At 39.7% G+C, this 18,239-nt stretch overlaps 1 protein-coding gene across 1 annotated transcript in view; it reads right to left on the reverse strand.

Moving 5' to 3' along the window:
- The window catches only part of ITGAV (integrin subunit alpha V), a 72,912-nt gene extending 55,376 nt beyond the window's left edge, over window positions 1-17,536 (reverse strand). Inside the window, exons 1-2 of the mRNA XM_007422655.4 lie at window positions 17,046-17,536; window positions 3,923-4,050 (exon numbers count right to left, since the gene is read on the reverse strand). Of these exons, the coding sequence (XP_007422717.1) occupies window positions 3,923-4,050; window positions 17,046-17,197 (280 nt within the window). The 5' untranslated portion in view covers window positions 17,198-17,536. The remainder of the gene's footprint in view (window positions 1-3,922; window positions 4,051-17,045) is intronic.
- Window positions 17,537-18,239: the final 703 nt, after the last annotated feature.

Below are 18,239 nucleotides of genomic sequence, written 5' to 3' on the forward strand. Positions count from 1 at the left end.
CACTAAACATGACTCTAGGCGGCGTATAACCAATAGTTAGAACAATACCACAACTATTAAAACACTTAAAAAATAAATAAAAATAAGATGAATAAGATAAATAAAAACAAGACTGCAGGAGAACTAAACACAATCCATCTAAACACAATACAAGTTGGATGACCCCGATGAATTCTGAATGCATGCCTCGGCATTTGTATGTCTTTAAGAGGCACGAAGAGTTAGCTACTTAAGATTGCTCAAGAAACATGAAAGCCATTCTTTTTACTGCTCTCCATAGCAATATAGTTGATCTCTTCCCATTCGGATCACATATAAAACAAGCTACAACTTGACTGATTCACGGATATTCCTCACTGTCAGACAGCTCCATAAGGTGGGACTGGATCAAAGGCTTGGTAGACCTGTTTCTATGTCATGAGATGAGATGAGAGCCTGTGTTCAAAAATAAATGCATGTTCTCCAGAGTGTGGGGGAAGCTGGCAGGAACCGCTTCAGCCAGAGAACCAGCATTTGTCTTACTGACATGAGGTAGAAGATGGATAATCCAAAAACCTAAGGGAGGATATTAAAATAGGGAGAAATGTTCTTCCTTTTAACAACATACAATTCTTATTTAAAAGATACCAGGTGCTGGTATATGAGAACAACAATACAGGCCCACTGAAAATCAAAAGCCGCAACGTATAACTTAAAAATACTGTAACCAGAAAACCTGTTTAAAAATAGCCTTTTCCCTTAAGTCCTCAGATTAGACATGGCTAAACAAGCCAGATGAAATTCAGCCAACGACTAAGAATACCTGCATCAAGTCACACTGGCTTAAAGGAAAATGAAATAAAAACAAAAGGCTGCCCTCATAAAAAATCTTACTAATCATCTCCTCATGATCTGTAAATGCCATTCCACGTGCTGGCTTAAAACGAGCTGCAAGAGATGGGATTCAGTAGCACAAGCAAGTCCATCATTGCAGGTGTCAAGGATAGAAATTGTATTCATCTGATTAATAGCATACAGGACAAACAGGAGTGGGTGTCCTGTAGGCCACAAATATCTTCCAAAACCCCATTTGTGGCTACTCAACATCCAAGATTATGACACTGAAATTCAGTGGCAAAATGGCCAATTTTCAGCAACATGATTTTTGTTGGTATGGCCAAAAAGAGTGGAAATGGGAGCAGGCTGTTTCTTGGAAGCAAGCAGCCATTATTTCCATTTTTAAAATGCCCAATCCCTCCCAGGTCCAAAACTGCACCAGAGAAATCCAACCATTATGCTGAATTTGGGAAGATTCATATGGAAATGGGAGCAGTTTACCTCCAAGAGTCTTCCTGCTCCCATTAACCTACCCCAAAGGCCAAAAAACACTATCACTGTTTTTCTAGTGATATCACTGCTTCACCTGAAAGTTGAATTGAGGTACATAGCCCCTCAAAGGTTGCTTGCTCCTGAAATAAACCAGCTACCCTCCAAATGGTCAATCCCAACTTACGTGGAGAGATACAGATTTGGAAATGCTGGAAGGAAGCATGAGGATGGGCTGAATGTTGGAATCCAGAAAAGAAGAGCTGTAGAATTAGAGGTCCTAAGGCTGCAGGCTACCTATCAAACCTTAGGTCCACTGAGTTGTCCTGTTTTATGTAGGAAGAGAACATTATTCTATACATGGGGGGCTGTCATAATGATGCTATTTAATTTATTCATTTAATTTGAAGTGAGCTTTGGTCCTGACCCTGCCCTTTGGTTTAGTGTGACCCATAGCATGCTCTCCAAGTTAAGTTGTGCCTCCTAAATCCTGAGCTCAGCTAACCCATTGAAAGCAGTTTTACTATATTCTGCCCAGAGTGATGCTCATGAGATGGGTGGCTATATCAATTTGATAGATAGATAGATAGATAGATAGATAGATAGATAGATAGATAGATAGATAGATAGATAGATCGAACACAACATCACACTGAACTGAAGAGATCATAACCATATCTGCCAAGCCCCAACTGGTTTAATACAATCAATCAATGAAGAAAAAGAATTTTAAAATCATAAGGATTCTAATCATTTGCTTTTTAAGTCTAATCCCCCCTGCCCCCATAATCATGCAATATTTATGTTAACCTCCAGCCAGGGATGCAATGTAATACCACATGCCTTTGTAACATGGGTGCTCATAGGGTGTGTGTGTGTGTGTGTCAAAATCTGCAAGAGGGGGTGTGTGGCAATGTGTCTGCACATACAAAAAGGACAAGCCTTTGATTGTGACATTGCACCCGCCTTTTTTAGATTTTGATCCCCTCCCAAAGACGCCATTGGTTTGTAACCATTTGCAGCAGGCCATTTTGCTCTAAACATGCACTGTTTGTTTTCAAACAAGCAACATCAGCACTAGAAATGGAGGAATAGTACATTCTCACCCTCCCCTCTTCTACTCATGATGGATTTGTGTACAAAAAACACTAATCTCTCTGACTCTGTAACTAGGGGTGAAGAATTCTTCCTTTCCCAGTGGCAAAATACTATGGTTGGAGCGCTTGGAAAACACTGTTTCCAAAACAGAGCAATCCCTTGCAAAAGACAAGTAAAAACAAATCTTGATTTGTGTGGGGGGGGGAGAGGGGGGAGTCTGGCTTAGACTCTTTAAGGAGAGTAGAAACGTCCTTGTTCCTTTTCCTGGACAGGATGTGGCCTGAAAATATTACAGGATTTCGTGGCTGCTGTCTTTTAAAACTCTCTATATGAGCTTTTCTCCTCACCATAGCCATTCCTAAGTGGTGGGAGACTCTAAAAACTGACTAATGTAAGGTGGTGGGGGCGGGGAGTGGGGGGAAGGACTGACAGAAATTGGAGATTTCATTGTACATGTGCTATGGAACTACTTCAGGAAGTCAGATTCTGACTGAGTGATAGAAAAATCTTCCTAACAGTTAAGAACAGTGGAACCAATTATATGCTTTTATTCAGATTCAGAGTATTCAGATTTATTGGATAATGGCCTAATTGCTCCTTCAAACTCTAGAATTTGAACATTCGTGGGTAACACCGAATACAAATATTTTTGGTTTCTAAATTAGGCTAAAGCGCTTTCCTCCTTCTCTTGGACATTTTAAGCTTGATTGTTTCATCTTATATCTAGTCTCTGCTTATTAATAATTCTTTTTATTCCGAACATCTAGGTTTAATTTTTGTGAACCACATGGAAAGTAATGCAAACCAAAAGACATTCTATCATAAATAAGGTAGTGGCAATTAGGTGTACTGGGTTATATCAGTATTTCCCACACAGGCACATGAAGTGTGAATATCTTAAGTGTCTATAAACATCCAATTCACAATTAGACTGGTCTGCCAAACACACAGTGTTTAAACATCTTATATATTTATTGTCAGAAACTTCAGCACTAGCAGACAGGAAGCATCAGTGAAACTGACAACAGTTCACATAGGGAATAATAAATGGTTACGGTTTGGAGGTCTGTTTTAACTTGGCTTATATATACTCTTTCATCATAAGCCTAAACTTGTCCCCTTACAGAACACAAATTCCCGTTATTTCCTCTAAGAGAAATCCTATCTCTTGGGTCTGTAGGATTCTTTAATGTCTGCCAGAAAGAACCGTAGATCAGAGGAGGGCAAGAATGGTCAGGCCAGGTCTATATGCCACCCAACAGAGTCACATCCTCCTGCAGTCCACAGGCACAGCCACTTAGTTGACTACCACAAAAATCTATTCTGTGTGTTCTAAACCATTATGCTATAGGATTCTTCAACTTCAAAGTGCCTCATACCATAAATGCCTGTAGCCAACAAAGATGCCATTATGTGATGTTAATGCCATAAAAATGGCCACAGCAATGAATCTTGGTTAAAGTATTTATTCAGATTCCAATGGATAAAAACAGATATCTATTACAATATTAGGCAATACCTGTAGCATCGAATATGACTGGCTGACAGTTTTGATTGGAATTCCAGTTACACTTAAACACCTGGCCTCCTTCCACGATCCCAGGCTGAGTAGTGTTGGCCTTTGGAGCACCAACAAGGAGAAACATCCTGCACGAAAAAACAATGGGAGAGAAATCTGATCATTTTACTTGAAACAGGCTAATATAACAGGTACCTCATGTAAATGCAGTAATAAGAGCAAAAAGAGGAGGAAAGCAAATGTAATGTAAGGGCCAAGACATTAAGGGCCAGATTTATACCAGTGACTTAGAATTTTTGATGGCCTATTTTCCTCCACCCAAACAGATTTGCTGCATACATGACTTCATCTCCAGTTGATCTATCAAGTCAGTGTAATTCACCAGCTGCATCTGAGAACCCAGCCCAAGAGAGATTTGTTAAATATCCTGTTTTGCTGCTTGACCAAGGGCTAAACTAGATGCTCAGATAAATTACATATCACTATTTCCTTTAATTTTTCTGGGAAAGGCTTGTGATACTCATCTGATTGGGACCCTCATGGGCAGGGTAGGAGACCCTGGTCCCTCTTCTTAGCCTCCTCCTCTTCTTTTTAAACTTCATTTCTCTCCTGAGGAGTTTGGATATATCAGAACTGCAGTTTTGTCCCATAAGACTTTCTGTGCCACTATCAGTATGACATCAAGAAGCAGGAATTCAGTAGTTGTTAGAAAGCATAACTAAGATGGCCACTTATACTTTGCCCCCCCCCACCTCTGAAATACATCACCCCAAAAAAGAGGACAAAAGGTGAGAGAAGAGAATGGTAGGTTTTAGACATCCAATGCATATGACAAGAATACTGGTCAACCAATCCAGATGCAACATGCAAATTTTTAAAAAAACTATGCAGATTACCCCTTCCATATTGGAATGCTAGAATACCTAGTAACTGCAACTACCTAGATACCACAGTGAGTAATAAATGGCTAGGATTTGGGTGGTCTTGCTTTGTGCATGATCAGATGCTAAATGTTGATATGTAGGTATAAACAGATATAGGTATAAAGCCCCTCTTCCTCTTACATGACATCCTAAGCAAATCATAAGTGATTGATCTTTCCAATGCAACTTTTGGCTCAGTTGTGACTAATATAGTACTTGTTTGCTTTCCAAACAAATGGAAATTAACTCCCAGAAGTCTTAGCACTAGCCATGCTGGCTAGGAAATAATAGGAACTCAAACTGACACCATGTACCTGGAGAGGGACCAGGTTGGAAAATGCTGGCTTAGAATCAAATTAAGCAAAAATAGCCCTTAGTTACACCATTGTGCCAAACAGCAATCTAGTAAATTGAGCTGCAAGACTGTGAAAGAAAAAAGGCACCAAGGACAACACTACCTGACCATTGGGTCGTTTGGGAAAACAAAATGTTTCCAGGAACCATATTTGAGTAAGCAACTGGTATCAGCTTAAGTAATGTAGCCTCGTGAGAACCAAATATTACTGAATTTGACATATCCGAGTTGTCTAGCCTTCTCACCCAGGAAATACACTTAAGCTCAAACAAAAATAAAATAAATAGCCCCAGGCACCTTTTAGCTTAAACCATGCTCTTTGTGCTAAAGGAAAGGTTCTCTGGTATTCCCCTATCAAATATTACATCTGTAAGGCATTAGGTACATTTTCCTTAATTCATATCACTGCCCATAATATTCCATAGAAACTAATATTCCAACCATTAGGTCACAAATATTTCTAATATATTTTTAATATTTTGATTTGACAAATGCAGGTCATAACAGGATTTGACAGTTTAAAATATAAAAATTTAAAAAAGGAAATTTGTGCCTTTAAGTCAATTTTGACTTCTGGTGACTGCCCGGACAAATTCCTTCTTCCTAGGGCTGAGAGAGAATGGGCCCAAAGTCACTCAGCTGGCTTTGTGCCTAAGGTAAGACTAGAACTCATAATGCCCGGGTTTCTAGAGGATCATATAAATGTGACTGTGCAACAAAAGCTAAAATTTTCAGATAATATTCTCTTGAATTACATACCTAGTACATGGAATTTGACATCCAGACAATGTAAACGGATTCTCTGTGCCCTTGCTTTGGCCAAAAGACTGATATTGCAACATTGGAAAGATAAATGTATGGCCCCATTCACTCAATGGATTGAAGACCTGACTACACTTGCCACCGATGAGTGGATTGCCTATAGACGTAGACTTTGTATGGACAAATATAATGAAACATGGGAATCATTTATACAAAATACAGCAGGTTAGGAAAAAGCATGATAGTTATATAATTATATTAGAAATACACACACACACACACACACTCTTGCATAATATTTGCATTAGATAAATATAGAATTGTAACTGTTTGTTGCAATAACATATTATTTATCAAATTTGTCACCACCCATCTCGTTGAACGACTCTATATTATACTTACATTTTTTCTTTTTTATTATTTTTTCTGTTGTATTATTTCCACATATTTTTAAGCACTTGTTATATAATTTTTGTTTTTGATAATATATGTATCTTTGTGTTTTATTCTTTTTTTTCCTTTTTGCTTTTGTTATTATTATAAAAGAAAAAAATAGTGCCTGGCTTCTACTCTGATGCTTTAACTACTGGGTCTTAAAACTGGGTCTTAAAAAAAAAAGAGCAAACAAGCAGCCAAAATACATGTCCTATCCCCATTCTAATATATGCAATGCCAGGAAACAAATGTAAATTACTCAACATATGCTTTACCCAACATAGTACAGTATGTCATGTCAGAATATTCTGCCAAGGGACAATAATGCAGGCCAACCCAAATGTTTAGGACTGGAGTGCTGCAAGCTGATGCTGAAGGATAAATCAGAGACTGTGGCATATATCAATATAAGAGGACCATATTTTCAACATGAATGAGGTTCTTTCCTTTTCTCAAGAATCTGAAGGAAGACATTTCACTGGCACCATTTCTTTTATTGTTGATGAAAATGGCATCCACATCGGTGCCATTTTCACTTGTCCTATTTTTTTTTCTTTACTATATTTTAATTTAAGACATTTTTATCCATCCTTTATGAACCTGGAACAGCTTATAAATATACATTTATTCCTCACTATTCCAGAAAGATTTTTAAAGAGTTTTTGAATATATATCCTTCCTCTGCCATGAATTAGAATAATGATATCCTACCACCATTCATTCAGCGCCATCATAACTTCGAGCAGTCGCTGGATGAATGGCCATTAAGTCCAGGACCACCTCTATTAAAACCTAAAAAAAAAAGGAAAAAAAAACACAATAAAACAAAAGAGATCAATTCAATCAGTGTTTCTTAAACCTTTTTCTCCCAGGATCCCTTTCCACTTTTAAAAATTGTGGGGGACCCCCAAAGAACTTTTGTTTGAATGGGTTATATTTATTGACATTTACCATATTAAAAATTAAAATTGACGCATTTGCTGCTGCTACCACTTCTTATGATTGTTTGATGGGATTTTAATATTGTATTATTTTTCAACATAGGCTGGCAAATAATTTTGGTTTTGAGGAACCCTGAGAGGGTCTTGAGGGACCCCCAAGGTTTCTAGGACCACACTTTAAGGAACACTGTCCTAAATAAATGCTGAATGTCCAAAACTGAAAATATGGCTTCTATTACTATGTGTGCAACTACCAAAAGAATTTCAGCCATATGCACACCTTGCTTCTTTGGACTGCTACCTTAGCTTAAATCTTGATTACTGCTTTTTTTTTTTCCTGTCTTGGTTGAAAAGTTGCTGTTATCACTGGGTGAATACTATGAGGTGTCCACTGAAGACAAAGCAACTCCTTAAAAAAAAGAAAAAGGAAAGGAAAGCAGAAAGTGAGTAAGCATGATTGGTTATGCAGCCACATCTGAAAAGGGGTAACAAAGCAGCAGCAAGAGCTAGATGGGGAGGAGAGTCGTGAATTTGAAATGGGCGGCTACATAAACTGAATAAATAAATAAATAAAATCAATCCTGAAGTACATTTGCTTCTATTATTTATTTTAGTGGCACAGTGTGATTCATCTAGCCAGATGAAAAACAGAGCATGGTGATTTAAACTAGAATGTTCAGTCAAACCAATGTCTTGCAGGGCGGTGGTCAGACCTGTAGGAAGGCCCAGCACTTCCTACTATGTCCATTACCTTTTTTTCCTAGAAGGGGAAAAAAAAATGCTCCCATTGGAAACAGTGACAGTAAACTCACTCTCATGAGCTTGAGAGCTGTTCTAAATGTTCTGTATGGTGAATGGCTGGAGATTATGGGCCTCTTTCAGAAATGTAGCTCTTCCTAGCCTAGCTACTACCCGATATTTTTTTAAGTATCATCAACACCAAGAATTCCTAATACTGGAAAAAGCCAAGAAGTGCACATCTTGTTTTAGTAATATTATTCTCATCCCACTGTAACTTTCACTAATTAATCAACAAAGGCTCATAACATTTTTTTTTAATATTCAGTTGTGGTGAGTCTAGCTTATTTTAAATATTTGTTTTCAATTCCCAGTCCTAAAAGCCAAGGGAAATGCCCACAGCAAGTACGTACAAGTAAATGAAACTAAGTGCTTGGGCTATTGCCAAATATTTTATAACTAAAGGACTCCTTTCAACCCAAGCAACCATGTTGTTATCATAAAGCAATGTGCAGTGGCTGTAATGCCTCAGACAACAGAGCTTTGGTGTCACTGTAGGAATCGGGAGTGAACCGCAAGACAAAATTCACCAGTCAATTCAGTTGCATAAGCTGTGTTGAAAAGAATGCAAAAATTGTATAAGAATGTGACAATATAACTGCCCTCAGTAATCCAGTGCCAGCGCTGCTCTTTGAAATTTCACCCCCAGATATTAAAGATGAAATGCTCGCCTACTGAATTGTTGACTCATACAGCATTACTCTCTGGCCATCTTTCAAAAACTCCTTTTGCTGGTAAAAGTGGTGGAGAGTTGCTTGGGCTGGGCATGTGAAAACTGTTCTATATTTTAATAGATCCTTTCAAGTCTTTTCAAGTGACAATCAGTTATTTGAACAAGCCTTCACTTCTTGGCCTCAGAATGCAAGGAGAATGTACCTAAAAATTTGTCTTCTAGTACTAAAAATAATTATGGAGAAAACGGTTCTAAGAGTATAGGTTTGGTGTGCCTGGGGCATAATTAAACTAAGCAACACAGTTCAAGAGAGATCTTCCATTTATATAGGGGAGCAATCACAACCCAGTAGGCAGATTAAAAGAATTTTAGTCTGCTTCTGAGGCCTTCCAAAAATCTTCTTTACGGTGAATGGTTCATCCGACTTCACAAAATGGGTCATTAATACAGCAAAGGTATTAGTACAGTACTCAGTGAGTAAAAATATGGGATGTGTGTTGATTAAAACTAGGCCAAAATAATTTGCAATCTGCCAAGCCAAAAGTAGTCCATAGAGGTCTGCCGGGTACTGGCCACTCCCCCGGCTTTGCCGTCTCAAGTGCAAAATGGAAACAACAAAAACTCTTGCAAGCCCCTGGTTTCTATATTATACCATACTGATGAGCCATGTTCAGCTTACACAGGTTCAGGATAAAAAGGTTAAACAGCAGGAGATTACGGGAAAAAGAAACATAGCGGTGAAGTCAGGACCACACAGCCAAATCACGTACCATGTTATATAATGAGGTTTTTTTGGTTCCGACTTAGTATCATATCTGAATCCAGCCACTCTGGTTTTATGAACCATTATTTAAGGCATAGTATATATGAAACCCAGCCAACTGAGGATTAGTAAACAACGGTTTGTAACAAGCCGTAATATAAGGACTGCTAAACTGAAACTCTCTTCCAACACCTGGGCAGAAGTCTCCAGCGAGTCAAAATCAAGAAACGAAAAGCATCTCAACATAGCACCAAACACCAATTTATCAAAGTTTACAACTCCGCTGCTAAACACAGCAACCGGTGCTGCTCCTTTTTCAGTGGCCCTGTACTTTCAGAAAAAAATTCACCTCACTGAACGTATTTGATTTTGACAAAGTGACTTCACATGAAATCCAACAGAAATTTTAACTCTAAAATTAGCCAATCCGGCAACCCTCTCTTAACATAACTGAAAGGCTACCACTAGCTATAAAAACTCACCTAAAAGCTAACCCGGCCATTAATAAACAATGATCCAAAATATAATGCAGACTTCACCCGTCTCTAGAGAAATTATGCCACAGAATCACCTTAATCTATAGAAATATTTTTTTAAAAAAGATTTTAGTATGGCACTATTTATTTTTGACAAATCTATACTAGCATCCTTGTTAGTTTCCTGCATTTTCCTTCCCCCTTTTAAGTCGGAACCAAAAAAAACTCATTATATAACATGGTACGTGATTTGGCTGCATGGCCCTGACTTCACCGCTATGCTTCTGTAGTTGTGAAGATTCCACCTATTTCCCAGGATTTTTCAAAGATGATCAAAGATCTGAGAATGCTTCAGCAAATTCCTTTACATAAGTTCCTAGTATACACTATTCCAGTGTTGTCCAAACTTGGGCACTTTAAGATGAGTGGACTTCAACTCCCAGAATTCCCCAGCCAGTATGGCTGGCTGGGGAATTCTAGGAGTTGAAGTCCACCCATCTTAAAGTGCCCAAGTTTGGACTACACTGCACTATTCCATGCAACTAAAGCCCTGTTCAAATCAAATTTATTTTATTTCAGTCAAATACCAGCATTAGATAACATTTAAAACTGTATGATTAGCAGCCCTACAACTATGTATACAAACTATGAGCAAGATTAAATTTATTACACAGAATTCTCAAACTTTACAAGACTAAAACCTAAGAGGAGTTATAATATAAATAAAGTCCTGTTTGAACAACATTAAATCCAAAGTATGCATCATATGATGGCTCCAAATCAGCACTTCCCACACATATCACTTAATTTGCAGGAAAAAAAACCTCTGTATTTGTAACGGCTTCCCATGTAAGCCAGGTCTCTGATAATGCAGGGTGAGGGTTCCAGGAGTAATAACACCCACACAACTAGGATTTTGTGGAATTCCATAAATTCCTTTTACAGTTCTGCCCTGGAAAATTGTTCCATGGAATTTCTCCAGAACTGTTATGGTACAGGCTATTTTATCAGCTTTCCTTTCTATTTATCTTAAGTTTTGTTGCATCATTTTATTAAACATAATATTTGTACAATATGCTCATGAATGTTTTATGGCATGAGCCAGTTTGGTGTAGAGGTGAAGGCACCAGGCTAGAAACTGGGAGACCATGAGTTCTAGTCCCTCCTTAGGCACCAAGTCAGCTGGGGAACCTTGGGACAGCCCCTCTCTCTCAGCCCTAGGGAAGAAGCAGGCAAGGGCAAACCACTTCTGAAAAACCTTGCCAAGAAAATTCAGTCCAGGCAGTCACCAGGAATGAAAAACTGACTCGAAGTCACTTAAAAAAAAAGCAAGCTTCATAGCATATTTTAAAACATATTGAGATCTTCAATTTTATGCCACCGGGTTGTCTCCAGAATTAGAGGAAGCCCATTAATATCAATGGTATTTAAATTAGTTATGAAAAATAACAATGTCTTCTATTTTACTAAAAAGCTTTATTGGGGCAGCTCTATTCCTTTCTCTCAACAATTAATGTTTGCATGTTCATATCTAAAGATAAAGGTTGTTACATTTATCTTTTTTTACAAAATAAGGTTTAATTTTGTTTATTTCTGGTGAAATGGTTCTGTCTCACAAAGATGGAAGAATGGCTGATTTCATTAGCTGCATCCCTTGATATTATATAGAAAATGGTGCTACAGGAATTGTTTTGCTGTTTGACCTTTTCAGTTGCCAGTCTGGCAGCACAGGTTTTGGGAATCTTATTTCTCTTACACACTGAGCTTAGGGAAAAATGGCAGGTGAGGTGGCCCTCTTGACAGCAGGGATGGGAGCAAGCAATATGAAGACCCCACTCCAGAAGGTTTCCTGGAGAAGAAGTGTGAAAGCCTCCAGCTTTCCATACTACTGGCTCAGCTGTGCCTCTACACCAGCTGTGTTAAAACTGAGATAATCCCATAATGTAAACTTAAGATCAACACTATATATACAGCCCCATATTTTCCATTTAAATCATGTCACATTAAGTATTAAAACTGAGCCTCATGCAAACAAGGATTCCAGCATTTCAGTGGGTCAAGTAGTTTTCAAGCTGATTCCATATAGGAACTGAATTCTTTGTTCCAGCCCGTGACCAAAACTAAAATAAATGCCCAGTGATAGGCCTGAAAGTGTGGAAAATTAAGTCCATTTTTTTTCTGAACATGTAATTGAATTTATGCTACCAAACTCTTAAAGAATGTTTCTGTGAAATACATGTAATACTGTATAAACATTTGCATAAAAGAATAAGAAAGAATAAAACAGTAAGGTCTCTTATAATATAAATGAACCTCAGAGTAAAAATCATATTATTCATGTTTATCTTACTCAAAAAAAAAAAAAAAGCAAAAAAAGAACTGGACGATTTTCTTTCTTTTGAGTCAAAACTGACACAGTCCAAATTTACCAGCTGGGAAATTTTCTAGAAATCTTTCTATTGGGATAGACAAAGGAACCAGAACAAAATCTAAAACTCCAGTCCTCAAACTTGTCAAAATTATTGTTGATACCAAATAGCATAAGTCTGATTTACTGTAATTTATAGAATAACCAGACATTATACCAAATTTGCAAATCAGTTAAATGAAACGGAAACGTCTGGGTCTATTCTGACAGTACAGTCCTATATATGTTCATTCATGTAAAAGGTCCACTGAGTTACAGATATGTGGGAATAAGATTGCAACCTAAATTAGCATTCAGCTGTAAGTATTGAGCACAATCAAAGAAAACTTTTGGGTGAGAATCAAATAAGGTATAAAAATGTACTCAATGGTCAGTATAACAACATTAAAACACACAAAAAAGTAGCTTTTCCAATATATATTTAACAAGAATGTTCCAACTGTATTAGAGACGTATGATTAAAGCGTCTTAAAAGCACTCAAGATAAAGTCCAATCTATGCTATAATGTTTAGATTTTCTATTTTCAATATTTTATGAGGGGTAAAAACACACAAATCAGTAGTATATTACCCAGAGAATTTTGATATTGGAATATACGTAAATCTATACATAATTTTAGAACATAAACTGATACAAATCTACTGGGAAAGTAAACCCACTGGGGTGGGTTCAATGGAGTTCAGATCAGGGTGGAATCCATTGCCGGCTTTCAATCTCAAATATGCTAACTGAGATTGCTTCAAAGAAGAATACAACCTTAATTGACTTTAATGAAATACACACTAATAGGGCTCTTACTAGGTTTATTATACAGTTTCAGTTGTATTTTAAACCATTTAATGATGCACTGTAGTGCTTTGTAAGCCGTTTCAAGTAAATTTGTTTCAGAAGAATGAAGCAAAAATGTTCATATACCTATAAATAAATACTCATTTAAGTAAATAACAATCCAGATAAGTAGATACTCATGTTTCTGAATGTTTTATATGCATTGTGGTTATACTGCCAAGAGATGCTGGGTAGTCAGCAGTATAACTATTTTGATAAATAAAACAAGAAACGATCAGAACAGAGCAGAGGTAGTTAGCTATTTAATAGCTAGGGGACAAACTTTTCAATATTTAGGTGGCCAAATGCTACCTTGAGGTGACCTAGTGATGTCACCTCACTACTGGATAGGGCAGAAATTTCCAGCTAGCATTTTCTGTAATTTTATGGATTTTTCAATACTTCTTTAAAGATATGGTTAACTTAATCGGTCAGTTACACCCTTTTCCTCTTCTGTTTCCTGCTGCAAATTAAGGGGGAATCCTACTCTTATGATTTGGCAGCATCATTTCTGAGGGCCAAAAAAAGTGTGTTCAAGGGCTAGATATTTTATTTATCATATTTATATGCCGCCCATCTCACAGAAATGTGACTCTGGGTGGCATGTATGGAAACGGTGGATATGGCCCCACATCCACACTCAGTACAGAGTGAAACAGAGGAACAAAGATGGGGATACAGATCTTCAGAGCTCTTGCTAAAGGTCTGGATCATGCTTTTTTGTTTGTTTTAAACACTTTCACAATACAATGTTCCTACAATAATCACTATGCATGGAATCCCCATGTTTAGAGGCATTATGCCAAAAGTGGAGGAGAAAATATTGACCAGACTGTCCTTGAAAGTTTCTCAGTGAATCCGGCTGCCAAAATGAAACCATAAAAAGCAAAGTTGTTACCCAGTGATGAAATGGCAAAACCTTCAGAGATTTTTATTAGGCATGTCTTTATTAGGACCAGCCAAACTGTCACAAAACAGCGTGCAAGCTTTTGAGCTCTCTAAGACTCCATCAGGGATTGGGGAAAGAAACAAAGACGTTGTAAAATGACCACTGAAAATGGTTGGACAGCTCATCTCAGAGCGCTTCTTAAGCACCAGTGAAGGCAATATATAGTTAATTACTTCATGTATAATTATATTTTTATCACCAGGAGCAACAGCAGGGCCAGACATTTTCTGCTTATGGAGGAAAAAGGTGGTACCGTCCTTTGCCCCCACTCCACATAAATAAGCCAACTGGATCGGTAGCTGAGTCATCTCATCATTAGGTACAATGAGGCTACTACAGAAATGGTAGCTATCTAACATTTCTCCCTCAGGACTCTCGCTATTTATTCAGATATAGAGGGATGCTATTCTTTGGTCAGCACTGAAGATTCACCTCCCAGATCTTTTAGACCATGCTTTCCTGTACCTTAGAGAGCAAAATGTTTTGACTCAGCTCCTTTATAGAGTTGAACTTTAAAGACTGGCAATGGGAGAGTATCCTGAGGTGGTGACAAGCTAACTTAAACCACCCAGGAAAGGATTTTTAGTGGAGCAAGCTCAGTTCCCCAATAGGTTTGCTGAACCCAGCCAATCTGATTTATAAACTATTGTTTATGGCTTACTGTGCTGTGTGAGCCAGGCTAATTCCATAAATCACAGCTTAATACATGTGAACCCAGCACTTATTTCTGGTATCAATGCATCTTTGGACAGAGGCCGAGTTACCCAGAGGTGACAGAATTTCAGTTTGATCTATCAAGGGAATACATGCATCTCAGCATTTTCATTTGTAATGCGCAACAGTATTTTCTGGAAATAAATATATAAAACAAAGCTAAGTCCCTTTATCTCAGTGGGATTTAAATCTAATATTGTACTTAGGACTTTTCTCCACTTGCATCTAACAATGGCACAAACGTGGCCTGGCAACATCTTTTTTCTGTCATATCCCCATGAGATATGCCTACATCCTATCCCTACCCCATGAGTAAGATGTGCTTAAATCATCCTTAGCTGTTCAGCTGTTTAAACAGTAGTTTCTTGTTATTCTGTCAAGGTCCCAGAGAATCTTCAAGGTATAGGCTTTGTCACCTATTACCTTGGAGAGAAGTCAGGTGACTGCATGACTTGAAACACAGGCAGGATAGGACTCAGCAATGGAGACAGTCAGTGTTGAGCTGGTGCTGATTTCTGTTGACTCAAAGACTGTGTCGACTCAACCATCAGGAAAAGCTCTTAGAAATGCAGCTCTAGGCTATAACTTACTCCTAGGATGCTTTGGGGGAAATTGGGTGGCAAATTTTACTGTATGACCTCACCAGCAAACTCAGCCATTGCACATAGAAACATAATCACATTCAAAATCTTACTCAGAGTTAATGCCTCCATTCCAAACACTTAACTAGAAAGAGAGTTCTATTCAAATCAAAAAAATACTCTACAGGACATAAGAAGTTAGCAGTAATTACGGAAACTAAGAAGCCCAAGGAAAATACCTCACTTATAGCTGAGGCATCCTCTCCCCCCCCCCCCCCAGCTTGGACTTTGAAACAAAGATCCAGCACTTCTAACATTTTCCCACCATGATCAAAATGAACTGCTGTCAGGTAAATTAGAACTTACTAGATGAAGTGTTTTGAGTGAGACTGATGTTCAGTGAGACACCCGCTTTATAAATTGAAAGGGGTTTTTTGACAGTTTTTGTGATTCCTGTTAAAGGGTCAGATGTTCAAGGAAGCATTGCTGAAAAGGAGTTCCACTCATGGGATATTATTTTTATTTTCAGAGACCCCTTTTCTTTTTACTAGTTTAGGAACTTATTGCTTTTATTGGGTTATAATGAAGCACAGAATGTATTATTATTTTATCAATGCAATATACCTAGGTGGATCATCTAATCTATAGTAATTACAACAATGCCCTAGCCTTAGATACAAGCATTCTTGCTTTCTCTTTCAAAACTAAGTAACTTGTACTTTAGATGTTATTGTCCTATGTCAGAGCATAAATTGTATACAAATTATTGTAGAGAAAAGGCACTCTTAAAGGTAAGACCTAAAGGCAGCATAGCAAAGCATATATAATTAACCACTCTACTTTTCCTCTACATGTTTTAAAGCATCCAATAGCTCTTCACATAAGCACAGCTATCTTCCCCAACTACAAAGAGTATTTGTTCTACCGATTGGATAAGAAGAGAATTGTGAGTTAAGACTTCAATCTACAAAAAAAAGTACTTGGATTTTACCAAATCCTCTTATCTGCGCTTCTCTGGTAGATTTCAAGGGGAGCTTGCATCCCTACACTACTGACTTGAGAGCAAGCTCCACTGAAATCGGTGGGATTACTTTTCTGCCTCTGCCCACAGAGCAGTACTTATCCTTTAGCCTGAAATACGTTCTGCTTGAACTGTAGGCGCGGATCTTAATGAAGCGTAAAAAAAGGTTAACCGGTTTGGCAAGGAGGGCACCTGGTCGGGAAATAATGGCAAGTCCAAATGCCAAGTCCCCACTGTCGGCACGCACTTGCTCGGAAGTTCCCGGCCATTCATTTCAAAGGAGGTTACTTCCAAAGCGGAGCCGTGCTCAAAACAGAGACCGAAGCGGACCCACTTCAGTTCTCTTGAAGAACTTTCCTGGGACTTGTCCCAAGAGTTTCTGGCGCCTACAGTCTGCTAATAACAAACTCTGGGAAGCAGCAGAGTTTTTAGCGTCTGCAGCGGCGCTTTGGAGACGCGACTGACAGAGACTTACGAGGAATGGTCGGGGGCGAAGAAATCCACCGCGAAGCCGAAGTAGCTGCCGTCGGAGCCGTAGTAAACAGTTGGGCTCTCCGCGTCCAGATTGAAGGCGTTCCCCGGCGCCAGCAGGCGACCCGCGAGGAGTAACAGATAAAGCGCGACCATGGTGAGCCCGGGAGAGGAGCAGTGCCCAGCTGATGCCCCGGGGACCGCGGAGGGAGGCGGGTCTTCCCGGATTTCTGATCGCCCCCGCCAATCCGGTGCCTAGCAGCAAAGCCGAAAGCGCCGCGGCAGCGCCGAGCAGATTCCGAGCAGGGGCGGTGGAGGGAAAAAAATCCGACGTCCTCTGTCGGACTGCAAAATACTCCCAGCCGGCGGGGCTCAGCACTTCCTTTTTGTTTTGTTCCCTGTTTCCCCAGAACGGGTACGAGGACGTGGGCGGAGAAATCGGAGCAGCAACCGCCTCCGCCGCCAGCCTTGCGCGGCCGATCCGCCCCCTGCGTTTGCAAAGAGAGGAGGAGGAGGAGGAGGAGGAGGAGGAGGAGGGGAGCGAAAGCGAAGGGGCGAAAAGCGTCGCGTCGCAGGCTGTGCGGCCGCCGAAAGAGGACGGGCGCGCGCTGGTGCCGGCGGGGGGTGGAGGGCAGAGCCGGCTGGGCTCACCCTGAGGAGCTACTTTCTGTGCTTTGGGTCCTTGACGCGGGCTTGACGTTGGGCGGCTTGGGGGAGTCTCCAGGACGCCTGGAGAAAGAGCTGTACCCTTTTAGACAATGCTAACGATAGGAATGCTCATAATTCGGGGTGGACGGAGTGCTGCTGGACCTGGGAATTGGAAGAGCAAGATCCTGCGCATGACCTAGGCACGCGCAGGGGAGCCTTAGCTGTCCATCTGTGAAATGGGCATGCTGGATTGGCTCGGCCGTAGGGCCCCTCGGCGATCTGTCTTTGGGGGGGAACGCTCTGCCCTCGATTCTCAGTCAACCCACAGACCAGGATAGCAGCTGGACGGCTCTTTGTTCTCCGGAGCACGATGGGGTCGACGGGTCTCCTGGCGTTGCTTATTTCGCTGTCCCTGCCCTTTCATACGACCTCCACGTGCGCAAGGCACACGCGGGAAGGCAACTGGCAAATTCGCAAGGAAATGTAGCGGTCACCTCTGCTTTCCTACGGCTCACCGTGGTGAGTTCGCTTTTGTGGCCCAACAGCTCGG

The sequence above is a fragment of the Python bivittatus genome, unplaced genomic scaffold, assembly GCF_059951505.1.
Source record: "Python bivittatus isolate LINGU-HERP-01145 unplaced genomic scaffold, Pbiv_v1 ctg000200_np1212, whole genome shotgun sequence".
In the NCBI taxonomy this organism is placed as follows: domain Eukaryota; kingdom Metazoa; phylum Chordata; class Lepidosauria; order Squamata; family Pythonidae; genus Python; species Python bivittatus.